We start from the raw sequence: 26708 nt of genomic DNA, 5'->3' as shown, positions 1-26708 counted from the left end.
TCGGCCTCCCAAAGTGCTGGGATTACAGGCTTGAGCCACCGCGCCCGGCCTCAAGATACATTTTATGACCTATAGCAGCAGTATATTCACTTTATTGTAAGTAGGAATTAGGAATATAAATGCAAAAATAAAAATTAAAAAATGTCACATTTTCTCTTCCCATTCTACAGAATAGAATTTTTTTGCTCCATTACATACGAGCTCACACTTCCCTCCCTCCCTGTGAGATGCCATGCACCTGTTGCAGCTGCCAGCAGTTGTTGCCCCATGACCATTCCCCTGCTCTACCCCTTACCCCAACACACTCCCTCTTCCCTTCCCAAAGGAACCCAGTCTTGTGCAGGGGGTTGCCTTCCTCCACACAGCCACAGGCTCGGACACTTCCCTGTCCCTGCTGGTCTTGGGACAAGCAAGGTGCTTCTAGCGGATGGGACAGGAGGGGAGGCTGCTGAGAGGCTTCTGGGAAGCATTTCCTGTTGAAGGGGATTATGGCACACCCTTCGTGGGAGGAGAGGGGATGCCTGGTGTCCAGCACCTGGGCCAGTGGCAGCTGCCTCCACTAGCTGGCAGCAAGCTCGGGCTGGGTCTTGCCTGCTGCAGGACTTAGAGAAGCTCCCCTGTAGCCCAGCTGACTCCAGAGTTCCTTCCTTACAGCTCAAGACACCCAAGTTGATGTAACCCACAGCTTGAGAAACACTTCTAGAAAACTCATCTGGAGAGGCCCAGCTCAGCTTTCCCTGCTGAACTTTGGGATGACACAGCTCGGACCATCCACAGTGACTCACTGCAAGAAAAGGGTAGCAGGAGGAGGAATGACAACTGTCCCCACACAGCCCCATGAACATTTCATGGGCACCCCGGACACATGCTCATCTTACCAGCACTTAAATATTTATTTTAAAAATCCACATCACTTTGCTTTAAAAATGTTTATTTAGCGCCTGCAATGTACAAGGCACTGTGTTTGGCGCCATGAGGAATACAGAAACCAACAAGGCATGATTCTTGCCTTAGGAAGCTCACAGTCTAGCATGGGAAATTAGAAACTGCACATGCACACAGGTAACTGTCACACTAGGCAGGAAGCACTAAATGCTGAGATTGATACCAACATTACAAGAACCCAGAGGAAGAAAACACTATTTGGGGATGAGGATGAGATTACAGAAGGTCCTTTAGAAGTAGGGGGTTTAAACATGACAGATCAAATGTAGATAGGAAAAAATTCAGAGGAAAATGTAATCGGGGAAGGCTCTAATTGAAACCAGAAGCAGGAGATACTTCTGTGATGTGATGGAGGCAGAAGAAGCCCGCTGGGTTGGATTCAGAGGGGAGGGGCAGGAGGGAGTGGAGTGGGAGGGGAGGCTGGAAAGATGCATGGGGATCAAGACGGGAAGGTGAGTATGTGAGTATGTGTGCCAGGCAATGGCGTTTCCGTTTCAATGGAGGTTTCTCAAAGAGAGGTGATCTGGCTAGAGAAAGCTTAATCTGGTGGCAGTGGACAGGTGGCTTTAAGAATGGGGGAACAAGGGAAGGAGGCCAGTTTGAAAATGATAACAAGGGTCTGGACTCAAGTGATGTGGCAGTGACCATGAGAACAGAGCAGCTACAGATGGAAGATGGAGACAGAACTGGGGAGATCCGGTAGAGGTGAGGCAGGCAGAAAGATGATGGCAGGTTTGTACCTAGAGACGCATGATCCATTCACAAAGCCAGGGAAACCTAAACAGGAAACACTCTGAATTTGAGGAGAGGAGGGTAGGGCTGAGCCTGAGACATGGGCTGGCCTCCAGGTGGAGGGGTCAAGCAGGCAAGTACAAGCCGGATGAAAATTCAGGGCAGAGGGCAGAGCTGGAAACAGACCAAAAGCTGTCATGCAGTGGTAAGGCTGGAAGCAGTGGCACAGGCCGAGGGCTGTCTCGCCAGAGAAGGGTGGGTACAGCACAACCCTGTGGCCACGTTTTCCTCACATAGGAAATTCCCACAGAACACTGAGAAGGGTGACGATGCCTCCCATGAACAGTGCCCTGTGTCTCTGCGTCCCCGATTTCACACCTAAGAAACAATATCTTCAGCTGTGTGATGACAAGTAGGAATACTGCCTCCATTGTGGAGGGTCATCTTGAAAAGACTTACTCCAATGAGAGTTTTTAAAGTTTTCATTATTATTTATTTTGAAGAGTTTTCTGTAATGAAACTGTTTCTTCTGAAGATTTCAGAAAAGCTTTCGATGTCTGTCACCTTACCATGTCTAAGAGGTGGAAGGGAACTGAAAGTCATCTTCCCGCTCATTTCACAAGTAAGGAAGCCAAGGCCCAGGCGGGCCAAGGGTCTTGCCCAGCATCTCACCCAGCAGGGATGGCTCAGCTGGACCCATGGGCAAGGACAGTGCCTGCCCTCCCCAAGTCACTCCCCTGGGCAGTGGCTGCCATCCAGATGCACAGAGAGAGGGAGGAAGGAAGATGATGGACAGACAGACAGATACATAGACAAGAGGGGATGGGAATAACACATAGATATCTTAACTTTTCGAGAGAGGAAAAGGAAAAAATGGCTTGTGATAGACATTTTTTGGACCCACCAAAGCCTTGCATATCTGAAGAGAAAATTACTTTGGCTTTCTGGAAACATTAAACTGCATTTAATCAAAAAAATAGACTAAATTATGACACATCACATCCAGTAAGCTTCATAGCAGCCACAGTAGGAGTGACGGCATTTCACGTTGGTGTCCGCGTAAGCGTGGAAAGGAAGTTTGCAGGGAAATAAGGTCAGCAAGAACCAGACCTCAGATTGTTTCACCCACCACAGAAGAAGAACACCCATGGCAATTCCCTTTTGGAAAGTTAAAGCTGATCTCCTCGGAATGAAGTTCCAAATACATCCATTTCCACAGAAGATGGAGGAAAAAAGACAATTACATTTCAAATCTGTAAGTCACAAATAGGCAGAATTCTGGCGAGCTGTGTCACAGTTAACCAGTTTGAGGACACCAGCATCTTCCCCCAGAGTCTGTAAACACACAGCTAGTCAATTTCCTAACGAATGCTTCCCTTTAACGAAGGCTGCTTCAGTCCACCCTGCAGGCCTACTAGAGTCTTCCAGCAGCACATCTCAGTGGCAACCATCAGATTTTCCAAAAAATCTTCTTTCTGTAGAGGATATAGGCAATGAGCACCCAGAGGGCAGTGGCAACGAGGTTCTGAGTCAGGTGCTCCTTGTGGGACTGGTTGTCCTTCAGCTTCCACTGGAAGGGGAAGTAGTTCTCAAACACCTCGTGGCCGACATACACCAGAATAGAATTCATTCCTTAAGGAGAGAGACATACAGAAGATCATGTTTCTTACAGATGAGTCATATCTGACTGTCTATTTAATTCTTGAAACCAGTTCAATGAAAAAACAAAAAGTGTGCACTTCCATTGCTGGCTACTGCCAAAAATAAGTAATGCATATCTTAGGTATTTAAGTATAAACCATATAAAAAATTATTGAAAGGCCTGGTGCAGTGGCTCACGCCTATAATCCCAGCACTTTGGGAGGCCAAAGCGGGTGGATCGCTTAAGGCCAGGAGTTCAAAACCAGCCTGGCCAACATGGTGAAACCCTGTCTCTACTAAAAATACAAAATTAGCTGGGTGTGGTGGGGTGCGCCTGTAATCCCAGCTTCCTGGGAGGCTGAGGCACAAGAATCACTTGAATCTGGGAGGTGGAGGTTGCAGTGAGCCTAAATCATACCACTGCACTCCAGCCTGGGCAACAGAGCAAGACTCTGTCTCAAAACAATAAAAAGGGTATTAGAAAATATTCATTTTATAACAGCGTAATTCCTGAATACTAACTCTGAAAGGAAAGCTAAAATTGTTGTTATAACTTATATTTTCTAGGCAGAGAATCTGCGGTCCAAAGAATGTAACTATTCCTCAAATCAAAGAGCTGAAATGAGGCATCGAAATGATCTGGTGTGTTTCTAAGTCCTTGGGTGGAACTGTATCCAAATCATTCCATTTATCCCTTGATATCACCTCTTGGTATTTCTTCTAATGCACAATCTCTACGGTAGTGGATTTATATTAAGAAAGCAAGCATAGTCCCATTATTAAGAACCAGAAACTGGATAATGTGCCCTGAATCATTTCCGCTCCTCCACAATTTGGTATAGACTGAAGAAACAGGTGGTCACAAACTGTCATACAAGAACTCCACAACCTACATGGGTGGAAATGGGGTGGACTGCTTTGGAGCAGGCCAGTGACACCTGATGTGACCTTGGACAATGTGGCCCCTGCTGCTTCCTCCCTCAGCCTGGCTTTTGGACACCTGCCACTAGGGCAGTGGCTCAAGACCGACGATGCTCCAGCCGTCCCTGGGCCCACCCCCTGGTCACCATCCCAGCTGTGTTTGGGGTTGGAGGTGACTTACCTGGATAAAAGAATGGGGTTCCTGTCCACAGCCCCTTCACATCCACAACCGGGTACAGGACCAGCAGGATGAAGAAGGCAAAAGAACCGAGCGTGGTGACATACGAAAGGGACCTGGGAGGGGTGGAGGAGGCGTTTTCAGTGCTTGTGCAGAACGAATCCAATTTCAACATGAATAATCATCCATAAAATCATGCTTTTTCCATACATACCAGAGGTTTTTGTTTACTGGAATAAAGCCTTCATTTTCAGAAACTTTCGTCAGAACAACAGAAATGAGCCCCTATAATGGGGAAGAGAAGAATGTTAATATTTTATATTATTATCTCAGAAAACATTTGGTTTCAACATCAATATATATTAGTTATTTAATCACGTAGAGAAGGCTGAAATGTTTCTCTTTTAACTGGAAACATATTTTTTAAATGTATGAACTAAAAAATATTCTCCCAAAATCTCTTCACCATTCTGCTGAGTTGAAGAGGGTAAGCTTACTGATTAAATGACAGTGACTCCGGAGAAGAGGCATGACTGCGGTCAGGATGAAATACACAGTCAACCTTGCAACTCTCTTTCCCATGTAATCTGGAAGTTGATGTCTGCAACCTGGTCTGATTTGCCCAGTCTCTCTGATACACCACTCCACATAGAGCCCATACCTCACATTTCTTCAGGCATTCCTGGCTATCTGATGGCAAACACTGTCTTATTGATAAAGACATTTTCCTAAGAAAATAAATCTGTGCATTTAGGTGGAAAGATTTGTTCCTCTCTGTTATTCAAGTGAAGAAAATGGTACCTGCTGCCATGTGGTGACAATGGCTATCTCAGTGTTGCTAAACATTTTATTCCTTTTAAATATACGTGTGAAGGAAAGGAATTTCAGTGAGGAACGCTGCTTACTTACAAGAATACAACACCAAGCAATGAATCGAATCAGGATGTCTTTGGTCTGAGCCTTGTAATACAATAGTATTTTTCCTGCCTGGAGGAGATAACACAGTGTGACCAAAAGAATTGCCAAAGGAATATTTTCATTTCATATTCATCCACTGTCTTAACTACACGACAAAGAGATTCACTTGCTGGGCACGCTACTAGGTGCTGGAATTACAGGGAGGAGGGAAACATCACCCCTGCCTTTGACTAGTGGAGGCTGAAGGAGGACCAGAGATGAACACCCTCTCTGGGAAGGAGGAGACATCAGAGAGGAGGAGGCATCAGAGAGGAGCCACAGAGGTGAGGCCAGAGCACCAGAGGGTCCCGGCAGGAAGAGGCTCCTGGGCAGAATGGGGCAGCAGGCACAGAGCTCGGGGGAAGCGTGAGAGCCACACCACATCTCCAGTGCTGCAGGGAATGCAGAAGCCCAGGGTGTGGGGAAAGGAGGAGAAGAGGCGCCTGGGCAGGCTCCATGGCTCTCACTTCCAGGCAGGGCCCAAGGAGAATTCCCCACAAAGGTGACAAGGGTCCCCTTAGACAGGCCTGTTCGGTGACCCAGTCTGAGCAGCACTAGGAAGAGGGACTGGGACAGGGTAGAACCAGACGCAGGGTGGGGGAGGCAGGGAAACATCTAAAAACAGTGAAATATGGACTTTACATACAATCCCTCTGAAATTAGGAATTCATTTTTGAAAATATCAAAGGTTAAGAAGCTTTAAACATAATTTATAGTAATAGCTAATATTAATCAATGTTTTTATGTGCCAGTTCTTGGAACTTTACATGAATTAACTTATTCAATCCTTGCAACACCTTTCTGAAGTAGGTGCTGTTGAAGCACAGAGCGGGTCAGCCACATGCCCAAGGTCACCCAGCTGGGAAGTGGCAGAGTTGGACACAAACCCAGGGAGTGTGGCTCCAGGTCTGCACTCTTAGCCTCCCCAGTGGACTGACCACTCCAGGGACACAGATCTACCTAGAAAGCATATGTAGGGATTACATGGATGTACGGAAAAGCACAATATCAACTAGAAAGTGCTACAGAGATAAAGGCAGTATTTCTAAATACAAAATTATTTCATCACCAAAATGTACAGCTGACCCTTGAACAACACAGGTTTGAACTGTGTAGGTCTGCTTATACGCGGATTCTCTTCCACCTCTGCTACCCCTGAGACAGCAAGACTGACCCCTCCTCCTCCACCCCTCCTCCTCTTCCTCCTCCTTCACCCCCTCCTCTTCCTCCTCCTCCACCCCCTCCTCTTCCTCTACCCCTCCTCCTCCTCTTCCTCCACTCCTTCCTCCTCCTCTTCCTACACCCCCTCATCCTCCTCCACACCCTCCTCCTCTTCCTCCTCCTCCACACCCTCCTCCTCTTCCTCTTCATCCACACCCTCCTCTTCCTCCTCTTCCTACACCCCCTCATCCTCCTCCTCCACACCCTCCTCCTCTTCCTCCTCATCCACACCCTCATCCTCCTCCTCTTCCTCCTCCACTTCTTCCTCCTCCTTCTCCTCCTACTCAACATGATGATGAAGATGCAGACCTTCATGATGATCCACTCCCACTTAGTGAATAGGACATAGATTTTCTCTTCCTTATGGCTTTAATAACATTTTCTTTTCTTAGCTTACTTTATTATAAAAATATAGTACACAATATATTTATAAAATATGTGTGAATCGACTGTTGATGTTATTGGTAAGGCTTTGGGTCAATAGCAGGCTATTAGTGTTTAAGTTTTGGGGGAGTCAAAAGTCCTCTGTGGATTTTTCACTGCATGGGGGGACAGTGTCCCCATGCCCCGAGGTGTTCCAGGGTCATCTGTGTATGCTTCAGATCTGCACTACCCAACAGCCAAACCACTAGCCACAAGTGACCATCTAAATTTAAAATTACATCAAGTAAAATTTAAATTTCAGTTCTTCAGTCACACTCACCACATCTCAAATGCTCAACAGCAACCCTGGCTAGGGACTGCCCCATTAGACAGCACGGAGAAGAAATATTTTTATCACAGAAAGTTCTGCCGGCAATGCTTTCCAAAAGTCTTTTCCCCTCCCAGTTAGCTCCCCTCAAACAGTAGTTTCAAACACCAACAAGGAGAACTTTGGGGACTTGAAATCTAGACTGCTCAGAACTTTAACAAAAGACAGGTGAGACAAACCAAGAACAACCTGTATTGACTTTGGTATAAATTCTCATGCTCTGAAGCCATGACAGTGTGCTGTGGTTTGAATGTCTGTCCCTCCAAATTTCCTATGTTGAAACCTAATCACCAAGGTGACGGTATGAGAAGGTGTGGCCTCGGGAGGTAACTGCAGCGTGAGGGCTCCACCCTCATGAATGGCCTAGAAAAGGGCTTGAGGCAGTAAGTCCCGTCTCTGCCCTTTTACCAGCAGGTGGGGACACCCTGTGAGGACATGGTATTTGTCCCCTCTGAATGACATGCCCCAATCAAGTTGCCACCTTGGGAAGAGAGACCAGACCCTCACCAGACAAATGAACCTGCAGTGTTACTGTTCTTTATGAATTACTCAGTCTCGGGTATTTTGTTAGGTCAGGACACACAGACTAATACAAGGGTACAAGAAAGAATTGTGACAAATGACACAGTGACTTCCCAATGTTACCAACACCCACATATTCTGCATACTCCATCAGGAAAACCCTTTTTTCTTTTTTGAGACAGGGTCTCACTCTGTTGCCCTGGCAAGAGTGCAGTGGTGCAATCAAGGCTCGCTGCAGTCTCAACCTCCTGGGCTCAAGCCATACTCCTACCTCAACTCCCAAGTAGCTGGGACTACAGGTGTGTGCCGTCATGCCTGGCTAATATTTTTAATTTTTTGTAGAGACAGGGTCTCACTATGTTGCCCAGGCTGGTCTCAAACTCCTGGACTCAAGCGATCCTCCTGCCTTGGCTTCCCAAAGTGTTGGAGTTATAGGCATGAGCCACTGCAGTTTGGCAAGAGAAACATTTTATCCAGAAACTGCCAAGCTAAGATAAGTCATGTAAATAAGATTTTTTGGGGGAATATAAGAATTATATCTAATTACTTGAATGTGCTGAATTTCAGTAACTTTTGTTTCTGCACAATCTGTCAAAGATAACAGAATATATTAGACCCATAGCACAGGACAGAATATGCTTCCAATTATTTTAATGAAATGGTTTTTAAATGAGTGAATAAAACATCATAAACTGTCAGAAAAAGTAACCTAATGAAATGAACAAATACCTGTACTCCTAAAAAGGCCATCACGATGGAGTTGATGGTGCCTAGGATGCCCTCAGGGTCATAGGCCACCTCGGTGTGGTAAAGCACCTTAACAAACAGAAGCAGAAGGCAGCACTCATTCACTGACCCGAAAACACACACAAACAGCTCCTAGACCAAATACAAACCTGAAAACACTCCAGTACACCATGGTTTTCTGTTTTTACTGCAGAAATTCATTGCTAACTTAGAGGTATAACAGGCAGAATGCTTCTGGCTAAGAAAGTGTGTGGTGTGGACACTCAGCAGGGAACAGAGATGCCCAGGGACAAGCCACGGTCTAGCAGCCACCGTGATTGCAGCAGGGGCAGCAAACAGCACTGGCCCCAGGCCTTGTGACATGACGCCTCCCTGACCAGCTTCAAATGCAATGCACGTACCTTCCTAATTTCCAGATTTATTCTTTTTAGTCAACCCTACTGTAGCATCAACAGCTTCCCATCTTCTTTTAAGGCAAATAACATTTTAAACTATGTATATTTCTTATTATAAAATAAATGTTACTGCAGAAATTGTAGAAATCTGGAAATGAACAATGTAATAGGTGCTGTCATGCACCCCCAGAGCCCTCCAACCCTTTCAGCACGGAAGCCTTCATTCCTCCAGCTGCTGGAAGTATTCATGACCACAGCTCTCAGACAGGGGCCTCTTCTGGATCTGCCCTTGACTGAAGACAGCTGCCTCTCCAGGGATCAGCCTTTTGCAGGGGGCCTTCCGCACCATCCGGGGGTAGGAAGGGCCCAATCCCTCGCCTCAATTCAGAACAACTCTGCAGCGCCTCCCTGGTGCCCCTGGGTCCTTTGTTGGGGCTGCAGTGCAAGTCAACTTCTCCCTCTGCGCAGTCCTGCCTCCTTCATTCCCCTGCAAGGACTGCCTGATCAACTTCCTGCATGTGACCCTCTGTCTCAGGGTCTGCTGCCAGGAAATCTGACCTGAGATGTACAGAAAAGCACTGTGCTATGATCATTTACACAATGCATTCTCACTTTTTTTTTTTCCTTAGAGAGACGGGGTCTCACTATTGCACAGGCTGGTCTTGGACTCCTGGGCTCAAGCAATCCTCTCGCCTCAGCCTCCCGAGTAGCTGGGAATGCAGGTGTAAGCCACTGTGCCCAGCTCCACATTCTCACTTTAAAATCCAAAATAATTATACACACTGCCATACAGTGAACCCTAAAGTCATTAAGTGAGCAGACTTTTCAAATAAACATCAGTTCTCAGTGCATTTTCTTAAATGGGCACGGTTTAAATTTGGCTGGCTTGTTCTACTTTCCTTCACTTTTGAAAGCCTGAGCTCCCAGTTCTAAGCGAACTCACAGTAGAAGATGGGTGCTGGTAAAGGTGATCGTCTCCCAGCAGCAGGCGGTCGATGTAGCCCGCAGCTCCTCCAGTGCAATTGGGATACTTGCCAAAATCTCCAATGCCCCCAGGACCAAGATAACCACTAGGAAGGCAAAAACCATGTAAATGACAGGACCTCAGAAGGGCAAACAGAGGGACGAGAATGAAAAAACCTCAGGCTGGGCACGGTGGCTCACGCCTGTAATCCCATCATTTTGGGAGGCCAAGGCGGGTGGATCACCTGAGGTTAGGAGTACAAGATCAGCCTGGCCAACATGGTGAAACCCTGTCTCTACTAAAATACAAAAATTAGCCGGGCATGGTGGTGTGCACCTGTAATCCCAGCTACTTGGGAGGCTAATGCAGGAGAATTGCTTGAATCTGGGAGGTGGAGGTTGCAGTGAGCCGAGTTCATGCCACTGCACTCCAGCCTGGGCAACAGAGCAAGACTCCATCTCCAAAAAAAAAAAAAAAAAAAAAACCCGACCATCGTGTATATTGGCTATGTATGCAGCCCAGTTCAGAGAGCCCCAACATGCGCCAGCTAAAACGTCCCTCTGGCTCATGCACGCTCACCAATAAACTGCTCCCACACTGTGAAGGTGGGAGGCCCGATTTATATTCAAGCTGACCCTCACACCACCCACAGGGAAATCACTCCGGACACGTGCCAATCTCCTCTCCCCATGCAAAGCAGGCCTCAAAGGAGAAGGAAGAGGGAAAGAGAATTCCTCTGACTTGAGACTTGTGAAAGCCCAGAACCTCTGACTGGGCAGAACAGGACATGCACAAGGGATGACTCCCAGGGGTTCGCTTACGTAGGGCACCCAGGGACTGGCAGGAGGAATGTCAAGCCCAGCCACAGGCCTTCCAGTGCCAGGATGAGCAGCCACTGAGGCCAGCTGGATGTGATGTCTCGAAGAGAAAGGCAGCTCCTCTCCTGAGCGGGGGCAGAAAAATAAAACATGCATGAAGTAAATGCAAATAGAAGGGGACTAAGCACATCTTTGGGAAATTCCCAGTGACTCTTTTCTTGGCCATTTTGGCAGTAATACAAAAACTTACTGACTATGCGTTACGTTCTCCAGATGTTCCCTCTCCATGAAATCTCACAGCAAAACACCCATTCAAAAGAAATCAGCAGGCAATTCTATTCCTACACCCAAGAGAACTGAAAACATATGTTCACACAAAAACTTGTACACATACACACAGGAACATTGTTCACAACAGCAAAAAAAGGGGAAACAAGTCAAACGTCCACCAACTGATAAATGGGTGAGCAAAATGTGGTGTATCCCTAAAGCGGAATCTAATTCAGCAATTTTGGAAAGAAGTGCTGACGCATGCAACATGGATGAACCTCAAAAAGCATGCTAAATGGAAGCAGTCAGACACAAAATGCTACATGTTATATGACTTCGTGTATAGGGACTGTCTTAGAGCAGGTACATGTGTAGAGACAGAAAGTAGGCTGGGGTTGCCTGGAGCTGGGTGAGTTGTGACGGGAGTGACTGGCGGTGAGTGCAGGATTCTTCATGGGGTAAGGAAAACCTTCCAGAATTATAGACTGGTGACAGCTGCACAACTCTGAATAGAACAAATATCATCATATTGTACACTTTCAACATGGGATTTTTATGGTACACGAATTATACATCAATATACCTGTGATTTAAAAATTAAAAATAAAATTTTTAAGTAAGAAAATGAAATTCAAACTTTTGGATCTGTGTGGTTGAAAGAAGAAAGGGTGCAGCCCACCTGTTCTTAGTGTCCCACTGAACCCCTCACGCTATGGTAATGTCCTGGGATGTGCCTCTGTGGACCCTCAGGTCCCACAGAAGGGCTGAAAATGGCAGCTTTGATATCCATGGCAGACCAAGCTCTGTGCCCACTCATGCATATCTCGCCTCTCCTTCACCTTAAGGACACAGCCAGGGGACACATTAATGACAAGGGCAGAGGGGGAAAGAGCAACAATGACTAAAACGCCCCGCAAAGTAGATAATGAACATTACAGGAAGCATCCAGAGAACACGGGATTCAGTGATGAACTTGCTAGTTACATATCTTGAAAGAAGCTAGAAGACAACACAGTTTTATTAACTGATTGTTGAATAGGACCCCAAATGGAAGATTTTAAACATTTCCATCAGAATTTTTGTCACTAATGGTGGGTGGGGGAAAGAAGTAACTGTCACCTGGGTAAACTCCACCTAGCAATTTATAGTAAGAGAGGAAGTAAGCACAAATGAGATGGGACTCTGACACACTTCTGATAAAGAAGCAATGCAAATAGCCAAGCACAATACCGTCACTCTCCCATGCCCTACCTGGGGATCATCCTCAAAATTGAATTTTACAGCATTTGAATAGATACCAAAATGTTACATGAATTTTACGTATATATATGTTATGCTACAATGAAATTGAAAAAAATCGCAATAATGTCCCATGAGACTGAACCAGCAAACTGGATGCTGGTGGTATTATTTAATACCATCAAGAATGGGGACAGGTGGCCAAGCACGGTGGCTCACGCCTGTAATCTCAGCACTTTGGGAGGCTGAGACGGGCGGATCACGAGGTCAGGAGATCGAGACCATCCTGGCTAACACGGTGAAATCCCATCTCTACTAAAAAATACAAAAAATTAGCCAGGCGTGGTGGCGGGCACCTGTAGACCCAGCTACTCGGGAGGCTGAGGCAGGAGAATGGCGTGAATCTGGGAGGTGCTTGCAGTGAGCCAAGATTGTGCCACTGCTCTCCAGCCTAGGGGACACAGTGAGATTCTGTCTCAAAAAAAAAAAAAAAAGAATGGGGCCAGGCATGGTGACTCACACCTGTAGTCCCAGCATTTTGGGAGGCTGAAGCCAGTAAATCGCTTGAGCCCAGGAGTTCAAGACTAGCCTGGGCAACAAGGTGAAACGTCATTTCTACAATACATACAATCATTAGCTGGGCATGGTAGTACATGCCTACAGTCCCAGCTACTCAGGAGGCTGAGGCAGGAGAATCGCTTGAGCCTGGGAGGTCAAGCAACAGTGAGTTGAGATCACGCCCCTGCACTCCAGCCTGGGTGACAGAGTGAGACCCTGTTTCCAAGAAGTAAATAAAAAAGAATGCATTTGAAACTAGCAGAAAGGACTGTGCATGTTCCTGACCCAAAGAAATGATAATAACTGAGGTGATGAATTTGATCATTATACACTGTATGATACACAGGTATCAAAATATTACTCTGAGCCTCATAAATCTATACAATTATTATGTATCAACTAAAAATAGGAGGAAAAAAGAATGCATGTGATTACTGTCTGCTGACAAATTTGTTAAGAGGCTAGATCTCCTGTCATGTGTATTTTACAATAAAAAAATTGATATAAAGATTAAATAAAATAATGAAAGTGAAAATCAGAATGTATTTGATTAGCAGATGTACAGTATTGCACGCAGAAATTTTAGAAGTTCTAAAAACCATATGCCCCTTTGTTCTCTCTTTTTTACAAAAACACTGTTTTAGCTGGGCATGGTGGCTCACACCTGTAATCCCAGCAATTTGGGAGTTCGAGGCAGGAAAATCACCTGAGTCCAGGAGTTTGAAGCCAGCCTGGGCAACATGGTGAGACCTTGTCTCTACAAAAAAAAATAGACAAAATTAGCCAGGCATGGTGGTGCGCTCCTGTAGTCCCAGCTAATTAGGAGACTGAGGAGGGAGGATCACTTGAGCCTGGGATGTTGAGGCTTCAGTGAGCCAAGATCACACCACTGCACTCCAGCCTGGGCAACACAGCAAGACCCTGTATCAACAACAAGAACACAGTTTCTGGCCAGGCATGGTGGCTCACACCTGTAATCCTCGCGCTTTGGGTGGCCAAGGCAGGAGGATCACTTCAAGCCAGGAGTTAGAGACCAGTCTGGACAACATAGTGAGACCGTATCACTACACAATACATTTATTTAATTTTTAAAAAGTTTTTCTTAATTAAAACATGGTTTCTCACCGAGGCACAATGTTCAGGCACAGGTTTAGCAAAGAGGAGCTCCAACACAGCAACCACAAAGTATGTCACTCCCAAGCGCTGCAGCACACCAGGAATGCGCACCTTGTCCCAAGACACTGTGGAAGACACAAGTTAGGTCGAGTGTTAGCCAAGACTTCTTGTCTCATCCCAGGGCAACATTATTTGTTTCCTAAAAGGAAAGACATACCTATATTGCATCTAAGCAAGTCTTTTTTAAGCTCTTGGACATGGAAATATATATGGTCAAGAGACATGGGCTCAGCCCAGCTTCCAAATACAGGCCAATCCCTCTTAATACAGGGAGGGTCAGTCAGGGACATGGCTCAAACTCAAAAAAGGAAGCTGCCCTGGTGGCAGACTAGGATAAGAACCAAAGCGTCTTACTCAGGTGTGGTGGTAAAGCCAGGCCTGCGCCTGACCCTGGCTCTTTCCTATTAGGAATTTGCAATCAACCTGCACGTCCGCCAGGACCTTGCAGGCCCAACACAAGCCACTCTCCTTGCCCTACCCGCTACCCAGCTGTATCACCACAAGAATGCCACTGACTAACACTCCCTGCCCTACCTGCTACCCGACAATATGACCAGAAGAACAGACCTGATAACAAACCCTAAAATGAATCCTACTGGAAGCAGTGGTTCCCTTTTTGGAGTTCCCCCAAGGCCACATTCATATGAAACACCATCTGGAAGTGACCTCCACTTCTTGCTAGTGCCTATAAAAGTATGTATTGCCTGAGGGCTCCATTTGGCCATTGTCTAGACACTTGTGTCCTCTTCTGCTTGGCTCCATTTGGCCATTGTCTAGACACTTGTGTCCTCTTCTGCTAACGACAGTGCAAGGCCCTTGAGGACAGTGACTAGTGTCCTCCCGACTCTGATACTTGTTGAAAGCAGAGGGTTCACATGCCTTCCCTCAGCTCTGCTGTCCCTGCACACCACTAAACTAATGACAAAGATATCACTCCTTCCAGAAACCCAGCTGCCATACAAGTGCCAGCGAAGGTGGATTCGTGAACTACCGCACACTATTGAAAGCTGATGAAATCACATTAGCAGGGGGCAAAGTTGGAGACCAAGGCAGCCTGGTCTGGTCCCTGCTAGCCTCTCACTACACTCAGATGATCCAGAGAAAACCTTCAATTGCTCTTGGCCTCAGACTTTTCCTTTGTACAAGAGAAGAGTGTGAGTAGTCTCAGAGGCTCCTCCCAAGTCTAAAATTCAAAAATAATAATAATAATGCTCACAGTTAGACAACCATCGTATACACTTTCCCAATAATTACCCTATTTGCAGGCACCTGAGATGGAGGAATTGCATTTCTCTCAAATTACAACATATAGTTTCCATATTTCAACCTGAATATATGTAACAGAGGGAAAAAGTACTTACATGGACCAAGGCAATAATTGGGATTCACAATGATAATTCCTATGCAGATTAACAGGAAACTCCTCCATGCAATCTTCCCCAGCAATCTGAATTTTGAACATCCCCGTTGCAGTACAGAAGTCATTGATAAAAAAATGGAAGATCCCATAATAAATACAAACCTAAAAAGAATCCAGTTATTAATAGGTGGCCATTTCCAATTTTTTTGTCTATATATCAGTAACATTTTATAATATGCTATAAAAGAGAAGCAACCATAATTTGTTTAAAGTAGCCAATTACTGAAATAATACTGAGCTAACAGTAGAGGAAGAGCTCAGAATATAGCCCCATGGGGCTGGAAGGTGCACCTTCAAGTCCTGTCTTGGGAGAACATTTCTTTAATATTAAATGGAATTTCCAAGGACAACCCTCCCATTTCGTTATCAAAAAGAAATGATGATTCGATGCCACAATAATGTCTCCAAGTAACTAGACATTCACTAGCACACCCTCAAAGCCCTTGAGACATTTCAATCATTTCTATACACACTTCTGCGCCTGAAAGAAAAATGAAAGCTTACTTTTATTCTCTCCATTTAGTCTGAGTCATACACATTTTTCCTTTCTTTTCTTTGACCAAACTAAATTATTTAAAAAAAAAAAAAAGTTAGAATACTGATTTTTCTAATTGCTTGGCAACAGATCACAGAGATGAAAATTTGTTTTTGCTGCATTCCTTGGTGTCTCTGGGAAAAACTGAAAGCCTTTCCTCCAAGATCTGGAATATGACAAAGATGCCTGCTTTTCACCACTGTTATTCAACATGGCACTGGAAGTCCTAGCTAGAACAATCAGACAAAAGAAACAAAGGGCATCCAAGTTGGAAAGGAGGAAGTCAAAGTATCCTTGTTTGCAGATAACATGATCTTATATTTGGAAAAACCTGGACTCCACCAGAAAACTATTAGAACTGATCAACAAATTCAGTAAAGTTGCAGGATACAAAATCAACATACAAAACTAAGTAGTATTTCTATATGCCAACAGAAAACAACCTGAAAAAGAAATCAAGAAAGTAATTCCATTTCCAATAGCCACAAATAAAATAAAGTGCCTCAAAATTAACTTAACCAAAGAAGAGAAGGATTTCTACAATGAAAACTATAAACCACTGATGAAAGAAATTGAAGAGGGCACCAAAAAATGGAAAGAAATTCCATGTTCATAAATTAGAAAAATTAATATTGTTAAAATGTTCATACTACCTAAAGCAATCTACAGATTCAATGCGATCCCTATCAAAATACCAATAACATTCTTCACTGAAATAGAAAAAATAATGCTGAAATTTATATGGAACCACAAAAGACCCAGTGTAGTCAAAGTTATCCTGAGCAAGAAGAACAAAACTGGAGGAATCACATTACCTGACTTTAAATTATACCACAGAGCTATAGAAACAGAAACAGCATGGTAGTGGCATAAAATTAGACACATAGATAGTGGGACAGAACAGATAACTCAGAGCTAAATCCATATATCTATAGTGAACTCATTTTCGACAAAAGTGCCAAGAATACACATTGGAGAAAGCACAGTCTCTTCAAAAAAAATGATGCTGGAAAACTGGATATTCATATGCAGAAGAATGAACCTAGACCCCTATTGCTCAGCATATTAAAAAAAATCAAATCAAAATGGATTAAAGACTTAAACTTGAGACCTCAAACTATGAAACTAAGAGAAAACATTTGGGAAACACTCTAGGACACTGGACTAGGCAAAGATTTCTTGATTAACACTCCACACAAGCACAAGTAACCAAAGCAAAAATGGACAAATGGGATCGTATCAAGTAAAAAGCTTCCGCACAGAAAAGAAGACAATCAACAAAGTGAAGAGACAACCCATGGAATGGGAGAAAATATTTGCAAACAATCAATTAACAGCCAGAACATATACGGAGCTCAAACACCTCTACAGGAAAAAAAATCTAATAATCCAATTAAAAATGGATTAAAAGGCCGGGCTTGGTGGCTTACACCTGTAATCCTAGCACTTTGGGAGGCCAAGGTGGGCAGATTAACCTGAGGTCAGGAGTTCAAGACCAGCCTGACCAACATAGTGAAACTTTGTCTCTATTAAAAGTACAAAAAAATAGCCAGGTGTGGTGGTGCGTTTTTTTTTTTTTTTTGCCCTAGCAAAAAAAAAACTCGGTGTGCCCTAGCCTCCCGAGTAATCCCAGGTACTCGGGAGGCTAGGGCAGGAGAATCTCTGGAACCCAGGAGGCAGAGGTTGCGATGAGCCAAGATCACGCCACTGCACTCCTACCTGGGCTACAGAGGAAGACTTAGTCTCAAAAAAAAAAAAAAGACAAAAGATCTGAACAGACATTTCTCAAAAGAAGACATACAAATGGCAACCAGGAATATGAAATGGTGCTCAACATCATTGATCATCAGAGAAATGCAAGTCAAAGTTAAAATGAGATATCATCTTACCCCACTTAAAATGGCTTTTATCCAAAAGACAGCAATAACCAATGCTGGTGAGGATATGGGGAAAAGGGAACCGTTGTACACTGTTGGTGGGAATGTAAATTAGTACAATCACCATGGACAATAGGTTAGAGGTTCCTCAAAAACTAAAAATAGAGGTACCGTATGATCCAGCAATCCCACTGCTGGGAATATACGCAAAAGAAAGGAAATCAGTATATTGAAGAGATACTCCCATCTTTATCGCAGCAGTATTCACAATAGCCAAGATCTGGAAGCAAACTAAGCATCCATCAACAGACACTTAGAAAAAAAATGTGGTGCATATACACAATGGAGTACTATTCAGCCATAAAAAAGAATGAGATCCTGTCATTTGCAACAGCATGTATGGAACTGGAGGACACTATGTTAAGTGAAATAAGCCATGTGAAGACAAACTTCACATGTTCCACTTATTTTTGGAGCTAAAAATTAAAAAAACTGAACTCAGGGTGATAGACAGCAGAAGGATGGATACCAGAAGGGAAGGGTAGTGGGGAGGGAAGGAGGGTGGATGGTTAATGAGTAAAAAAATAAAGCTGGATGGAATGAATAAGATCAAGTATTTCATAGCACAACAGGGTGACTACAGTCAACAATAATTTACTGTACATTTAAAAATAACTAAAAAATTATAATTGGATTGTTTATAACACAAAATGGCAAATGCCTGAGGAGGTGGATACCCCATTTACCCTGATGTGATTATTATGTATTGTATGCCTGCATCAAAATGTCTCATGTATACCATAATATATACTTGGATATACCCACAAAAATTTAAAATTTGAAATAAAAAATAACAATAATAAGGCTGATACTACCTGCTAATGAGGGAGCAATGTCACTCAATACATCATAACAAAGATACAAATTCCACGTCACATAGGCAACGTCCCTTCACAAGAATAAGAAGCCATGAATGGTCAGAGACAGAACTGAATTACTCAGCTCTTCTTTTAAATTTTAGTTTATGACTATCATTGCCCACCTACAAATGTATTAGCATTCACTGAAATCAATATACTGTAATTCTTTAGGAAATAGGATTTTATAATTATTTTCGGGATTATTGGAACTGAACTATATGTTTAGAATTTATAATTTCCTACAAGGTTTCAGGATCTGGTATATCATATCTACACTAACAAATATTCCCTACAAAATCACTTTTTTTTTTGAAATGAAGTCTCACTCTGTCACCCAGGCTGGAGTGCAGTGGCGCAATCTCTGCTCACCACAACCTCTGCCTCCTGGCTTCAAGCGATTCTCCTGCCTCAGCCTCCCGAGGAGCTGGGATTACAGGCGCGTGCCACTGCACCCAGCTAATTTTTTGTATTTTTAGTAGAGACGGAGTTTTACCATGTTGGCCAGGCTGGTCTTGAACTCCTGACCTCAGGTAATCTGCTTGCCTCGGCCTCCCAAAGTGCTAGGATTACAGGCGTGAGCCACTGCGCCCGGCCCAAAATCACTCTTTCATACACACATGTGTAGGCACTGTGTCAAGTATGAGAACTATCCAGTAACAGGACTTTTGGAAGGATTCCTAACCACATAACACATGCCCGTCTCAGAGAAAGGCTCCAGCATCATCTGTAAAACAGGAGATTGGAGTCAATCTGTGGAAGAGAAGAGGGCAGACCGCCAACTCACCACGGGAACACGAGGTCAGCCACCGTCAGCCCTGCAGAACAAGTACAAAGCATAAGCAAAAGGACTCTAGAATACAAATACCTCCTAAATCTAGTGTGGACTTCATTACACACCGGTATAGAAAATAAACTCAGGGCCAGGCGCGGTGGCTCATGCCTGTAATCCCAACACTTTGGGGGGACAAGGTGGGCATATCACCTGAGGTCAGGAGTTCAAGACTAGCCTGGCCAACATGGTCAAACCCCATCTCTATTAAAAATACAAAAATTAGCCGAGCGTGGTGGCAGGCGCCTGTAATTCCAGCTACTTGGGAGGCTGAGGCAGGAGAATCGCCTGAACATGGGAGGAAGAGGTTGCAATAAGCCAAGATTGTGCCATTGCACTCCAGCCTGGGTGACAAGAGTAAAACTCCATCTCAAACAAAAAAGAAAAGAGAAAGAAAGTAAGTAAACTCATAGGTCAGGTGTGGTGTGGCTCACACCTGTAATCCCAGCACTTTGCGAGGCTGAGGTGGGAGGACCGCTTGAGCCCAGAAGTCTGACAGCAGCCTGGGCGACAGAAAGAGACACCATCTCTACTAAAAATTGTTTTAAAAAACTAGCCAGGTATGGTGGCGCACACCTGTAGTCCCAGCTACTCAGGAGGCTGAGGTGGTAGAATTGCTTGAGCCCAGGAGGTTGAGGCTGTGGTCGGCTGTTATCACACCACTGCAATCTAGCCTGGACTACAAAGCAAGACTCTGCCTTAAAAAAAAGAAAGTAAACTCATAAACTCTTCCTTGAGACTCTGCAACCAAGCACTGGGCCTGGCTAGGACACTTCCTATGAACATAACTAGACACAGGAGAACCGAAATAGAAATATGTAGACAAGTTTGTTATCTTTAAGAAGCACTAATCCATTCTTTTTTTTTGAGACGGAGTCTTGCTCTGTGGCCCAGGCTGGAGTGTAGTGGCGCAATCTCAGCTCACTGCAAGCTCCGCCTCCCGGGTTCACGCCATTCTCCTGCCTCAGCCTCCCGAGTAGCTGGGACTACAGGCGCCCACCACCTCGCCCGGCTAGTTTTTGTATTTTTAGTAGAGACGGGGTTTCACCGTGTTAGCCAGGATGGTCTCGATCTCCTGACCTCGTGATCCGCCCGTCTCAGCCTCCCAAAGTGCTGGGATTACAGGCTTGAGCCACCGCGCCCGGCCACGAGACCATTCTTAAAGCAACTACCAAGCCAGACTTACAGCTATTATTCACCACCACTCAGACCAATCCTAGTTCAACACCATCTCAAAAAAGACCGTAAGTCCTAGAAGACAGAGCCCCCAAGAGCATTGTGGCTGTAATAAAAGGCATATCTAGAATATGACCATGATCATTTACAACCAAATCCATAACATATTCTGCAGAGTCCCTCAGTCCCACAGCAGAAACTTCTAGAGTCTGTTATTACAGTGAAGCTTTACAGATCCACAGCACACAAAAGGAAGAACAAAACTAAAGGGCTCACAGAATCATCATCTACAGGTCTCCCTAGAGAGCAGGAGTTCAGTGGCTCAGAAGAGGCTGCTGGGGCTCATTTCTGGAGTTTCTGGGGAGAATGCTGAGTGATTCTCCTGCCCTGAAGCCCTGTGAAGGATGTATGTAAGCAACATTACTTTTAGGAAATATCTTACCATTCCAGCTTGCGTGTTTGAAGTACCAATATTTTCCTCCTCCATAATTGACAAAGACCATGAGTATGAGAGCAATCCTAGAAGAAGCCAACAAAGAGAAGCCTTTCAGGGTTTGCTATGTGAAAAGGAAGGGCTGAACTGAAGACACATTTATACTCACAAGGTGCAACCATGCAACAATGTAATTCTACTGAGCATTTTATTACACAAGATGAGACATCAAGGCCAAGAAGCGATTATTTTCTAATCATTGCAATTAGGACCATGCACTACAGCTCTTCATTGCCAACATTGCCAACATGATGTCTTAACCAAAGTTTATACTGCTGTCTTAAACTATGTAACTTGAAAACATAGCAAAATATTTCCAATAACTCAATTTTGAGCTAATTATTTAGATGTCTCAGGTTAAAGAACTCTAGTAGAAGGCACACAGCCAGCTGAGTCAGCAAGCTCAGAATTCCAATCTTGGATCCTTTTCTGTCATTAGCCATAAGACCCTGGGCAAGGTTCTCATCAGTAAACTGAGTGTGGTCATCTGTAAAAGAAAGTGCCCTAACCACATGTTACTTTTAAGAAGAATGACTTATTTTACAGCAGCTAACCAGTGCCCAGCATATTTTAGACACTTAATAAATGTTAGTTCCTGTCTATCTGTGACTATCTTATCTCAAAAAGTAGCAATGGAAATCTGAAAGACAGAGTAATAGATCCCAGATGTGCTACTGTTTGAGGCTAACTGTGCAGAATGCTGAGGGTGCTGACCTTAGGTGTCAACAGGCTAATTTGGGAGACTCTGTAACCCAAGTGCCTGCAATCAAACCCTGGCTTTCCTATTTGGTACCTGAGTGACATTGGGCAAGTTGCTTCACTTGGCAGCACAATTTCTTTTCCTTTTAATGTGAATTGGGCATTTAAAAGTATATATCTCATAGGATTACTAAGATATTAAATAAATTAAGGCGACTTAGAACAGTGACTGGCACATTATGAGAACTCCAAAATTGTTAGCAAGTTTCATTATGATCATATTGTTCTTACTACCTGCTTCCAATCTACCTGCCAGGGCACTCAGGGCTGTGGTGCAACTGGGGCAAAGTTATAGGGTTGTCACTAGAGTTCAGAAGGCTTCAGTATGTAGAAATAAAAGAGTTGATACCTGTATATTTATTCTTAGCTATACAGTTTTTAAACTTTATTTTCAGATTTCAGTCCTGGCCTTTGTTCTTCTCCCAGGGCTATGGGTTTGCTAGCATGAGGGCCTGATACTCGAGTCGCTCTGCTAGCAGCACAGGATCAGCCCTCACTCTGCCACATGCTGGTGTCTCCTCACTAGACTAGTGCATCTTCTGAGCCGTCAAGCTACTGACTGGACATGAGGTACAGTCTGTAGCCCCAAGTAACAGCCACTTGCCCAAATAAAAATGCGCTTCACTCAGCAGACAGCATATCCAAGTGGACACTGGCTCTAGCCTCATCCACCACTCCTCTGTCAACACAGACACTGAGGATCATGATGGTCTTCCAGACTGGAGAGGCTGCAGACTTTACTTTTACATCCAAGAAATCCTTCCTAGCCTAGAAAGTAAAAGATATGTAAAAGTCCTTAAAAGCTAAAAGTGTGTGTAGGTATAATTATGTAGTCCTGTGACTACCTGCACCCACTGTGCTATAGGGATGCCCACATACCCTCTGAAGGTGTCCACGCTGCGGAGGCGGGGCGGCGGGGCAGACAGATGCCACACTGCTGGCTGGACATCACCATCTAGAGGGTCTGTCCTGCTGGGAGATCCCAGCTCCTTCAGAAAAAAAGAAAGATGACAATTCATAATGCTAAGGAGTAAATTTCATTTTGTCATTTTTTGATTTATTTTTTGTTTTGTTTTGTTTTGTTTTTTTGAGACAGAGTCTCGCTTTGTCACCCAGCCTGGAGTGCAATGGCATGATCTTGGCTCACTGCAACCTCCATCTCCCAGGGTCAAGCGATTCTCCTGCCTCAGCCTCCTGTGTAGCTGGAATTACAGGCATGCACCACCATGTCCAGATAATTTTTGTATTTTTAGTAGAGATGGGGCTTCATCATGTTGGTCAGGCTGGTCTCAAACTCCTGACCTCATGACCTGCCCACTTCAGCCTCCCAAAGTGCTGGGATTACAGGCGTGAGCCACTGCAACCAGCATCATTTTTTTATTTCTTTAGGAAAGAATGTGATATAGTAGAAATCTAAAAATAGTGTAGAAAGCTAAAAAATAGTTTTTCTGCGGGTGCAGTGGCTCACACCTGTGATTTCAGCACTTTGGGAGGCAGAGGAGGGCAAATTTCTTGAGCCCAAGAGTTTGAGACCAGCCTGAGCAACATGGTGAAACCCTATCTCTACAAAAAATACAAAAATTAGCCAGGTGTGGTGGCACACACCTGTAGTCCCAGCTACTTGGGAGGCTGAGGTGGGAAGAGCCCAGGAGGTTGAGGCTGCAGTGAGCTGAGACCGCGGGACTGCACTCCAGCCTGGGCAATAGAGTAAAATCCGGTCTCAAAAAATAAAAAAGTTTTTCTAAACAATACTTGGATTTCCTTTTGTAAAGATCCCATCTAGAGGTCTGGTTTTCTATTCTATCAGCTTTTCCTGCCTTTTACTGAGTTTGCCAGTGGCCACGTTGATAAATGGTACCAAAAAAACTAGTCCATAAGTGCATCTAGCACAAGCACAGAAGCCAACATCTCCATAAATGAGCCTGAATTTATTAACAAAAATTTAATGACATATTTAAATCATCAGAGGAGGCCATCAGCATTCATAGATTCAATATTGTTGTCTCTTATTTCTTTGTTTTAACCTTGACACTCTCTACTTAACTAGATTGATTCAACAATGCTGCCTGCAGAGTGAAAAATATCTCTACCTCGGGTATCCAGATACAGCAGAACATTCCAACGTCACTGAAGCAAGAGAAGGGATGGAGCCCTTCCCAGCAGCTGAAGAGAGGGCTGCTCTCTATTAGGAATACAGGACCTATAACCTGGCCTTCCTCAATATAAATATAAAACTGGACAATAATGATTAAATAGGAAACTATAAATTTCAAGTTCAGAAAACCACCTGGGCAACACACTATGCATCTCATAACTTACAGAATTGATGAGGCGATCAGTTTCTCGAGAACTTATGGCTTTAGAAATCCAACTGTTAAAGTCATCCAAACTGAAAATAAATAAAAGGCTCAATTATTTTATTTTCATTGGCAGAATTTTTTAAATGATCGGATATTATATTGAAATAAAATTAAAGCTCATATTCTATATTACTAATTAAACATTCTAAACATTTTTTAACAATATAAAAATAGAAATCGGTTTTCAGCGGCTCTACTTATAAAATGCTCAACCCTGACAGCATAGTTTCCTCATTAATAAAACAGGAATGATGACAGAGCTTTCATTCAAGACTTGAGAAGGTAAATGAGATAACTGTTTCCCATAACTGGGATTCTCACTAATAATACTATTAAAATTAAAATAGCAAAAAGTTGGAAACAACCAAATTTACTCAAAACAAGGATGACTAAACACAGACTATGACAGCTGTGTGATAGGATGTGATAGAGCCATGAAAGTAAAAGAATGTGGGCTCTGCCCACACAAAGAAACATGAAGATGAAGATATAAACTATTAGGCCAGGCATGGTGGCTCATGCCTATAATCCCAGCATTTTGGGGGACCGAGGTGGGTGGATCACTTGAGGTCAGGAGTTCGAGACCAGCCTGGCCAACATGGTGAAACCGTGTCTCTACTAAAATTACAAAAATTAGCCGGGCATGGTGGTACACGCCTGTAATCCCAGCTACTCAGGAGGCTGAGGCAGGAGAATCGCTTGAACCCAGGAAGTGGAGGGAGGTTGAAGTGAGCCAAGATCACATCACTGGACTCCAGCCTGGGTGACAGAGTGAGACTCTGTCTCAAAAAAAAAAAAAAAAAGATAAACTATTAAATACAAAAAGCAAAAACCTATTCAAATAGTTAATGTACTGGGTTCTTTTTTAATATGGTTGCTTTAATTCAAAAAGAAATCCAGGCCGGGCGCGGTGGCTCACGACTGTAATCCCAGCACTTTGGGAGGCCGAGATGGGCAGATCACGAGGTCAGGAGATCAAGATCATCCTGGCTAACAGGGTGAAACCCCATCTCTACTAAAAATACAAAAAAATTAGCCAGGCATGGTGGCGGGCACATGTAGTCCCAGCTACTTGGGAGGCTGAGTTAGGAGAACGGCAGGAACCCGGGAGGCAGAACGTGGAGTGAGCCAAGATGGCACCACTGCACTCCAGCCTGGGTGACACAGCGCGACTCTGTCTCCACAAAAAAAAAAAGAAATCCAGATGACATTAAATTGATTCACATGACTAACAAAAGATAAATATATTAACTGGTTTTTCTTAAAAATGAGATTTCTACCTGCAAAAAAAATCGTTTAAAAAGTATACCCTACCCTGGCATAAACAAATTATTCCGTGCATAGGATTTTTTCCCCTTTTATTTTTTGGTCATGAACAGTTCAAGCATATACAGAAGCAGAGAAACCAGTACAGGCATAGCTCGAGACACTGCAGGCTTGGTCCCACACCACCACAATAAGGCCAATATCACAATACAGTGACTCACACAAATTTTCTGTGATGCAGTGTACATAAAAGCTATATATTACACTATATTATAGTCTATTAAGTGTGCAATACCATTATGCACAAAAAGACAGTTTACATACCTTAATTTAAAAATGTATTTCTAATAAACAGTTAATGATTATTTGAGCCTTCAGCAAGTCCTAATCTTTTTGCTGATAGAGGATCTGACCTCCATGTTGATGGTTGCTGAGTGGTCAGGGTGGTGGCTGCCAAAGGTTGAGGTGGCTGTGGCAATTTCCGCAATCAAGACAATACAGTTTGCCACATTAACTTTTCCTTTCACAGATTTCTCTGTAGCATGCAATGCTGTTTGATAGAATTTTACCCAGTTAGACCTTCTTTCAAAATTAGAGTCAATTCTCTCAAACTCTGCCTCTGCTCTATCAAGTACATTTATGTGATATTCTAAATCCTTTGTTGTTATCTCAACAATGTTCACAACATGGTTACCAGGAATAGATCCCATCTTCAGAAACCACTTCCTCTGCGCATCTATAAGAAGCAACTCCTCATCTGATCAAGTATTGTCATGAGATTGCAGCAATTCAGTCACATCTTCAGGCTTCATTTCTATAAAATAAAGTTTTCTTTATTTCCACCACATCTGCAGTTATTTCCTCCACTGAAGTCTTAAACCCCCAAGTCATCCATGAAGGCTGGAATCAACTTCCTCCAAACTCCTGTTAATGTTGATAATTTTACTTCCTCCCATGAATCACAAATTCTTAATGGCATCTACAATGGTGAATCCTTTCCAGGTTTTCAATGGACTTTGCCCAGATTCATTGGAGGAA

General features: G+C 43.9%; 1 protein-coding gene and 1 pseudogene across 2 annotated transcripts in view; both read right to left on the bottom strand.

Annotated features, from left to right (window-relative positions):
* Positions 1-914: 914 nt before the first annotated feature.
* LOC117092316 lies at positions 915-2377 on the bottom strand (annotated as a pseudogene). Its single transcript, XR_004440740.1, has 2 exons — positions 2350-2377; positions 915-1965 (listed from the first exon to the last, which is right to left on the bottom strand). The product of XR_004440740.1 is annotated as an uncharacterized LOC117092316 (transcript).
* HGSNAT (heparan-alpha-glucosaminide N-acetyltransferase) overlaps positions 915-26708 on the bottom strand; it is a 56659-nt gene continuing 30865 nt past the window's right edge. The window contains 13 exon segments of the mRNA XM_033232677.1: positions 915-3309; positions 4421-4533; positions 4632-4702; positions 5327-5404; positions 8598-8684; positions 9954-10080; positions 10796-10917; positions 13985-14100; positions 15397-15557; positions 19572-19602; positions 21235-21311; positions 22924-23033; positions 24364-24433. Of these exon segments, the coding sequence (XP_033088568.1) occupies positions 3128-3309; positions 4421-4533; positions 4632-4702; positions 5327-5404; positions 8598-8684; positions 9954-10080; positions 10796-10917; positions 13985-14100; positions 15397-15557; positions 19572-19602; positions 21235-21311; positions 22924-23033; positions 24364-24433 (1345 nt within the window). The 3' untranslated portion in view covers positions 915-3127.

The sequence above is a fragment of the Trachypithecus francoisi genome, unplaced genomic scaffold (genome assembly GCF_009764315.1).
Source record: "Trachypithecus francoisi isolate TF-2019V2 unplaced genomic scaffold, Tfra_2.0 Contig01440, whole genome shotgun sequence".
Classification (NCBI taxonomy): Eukaryota; Metazoa; Chordata; class Mammalia; order Primates; family Cercopithecidae; genus Trachypithecus; species Trachypithecus francoisi.
The sequence above is the reverse complement of the archived record's forward strand: the minus strand, read 5'-3'. Positions and strand labels throughout refer to the sequence as shown.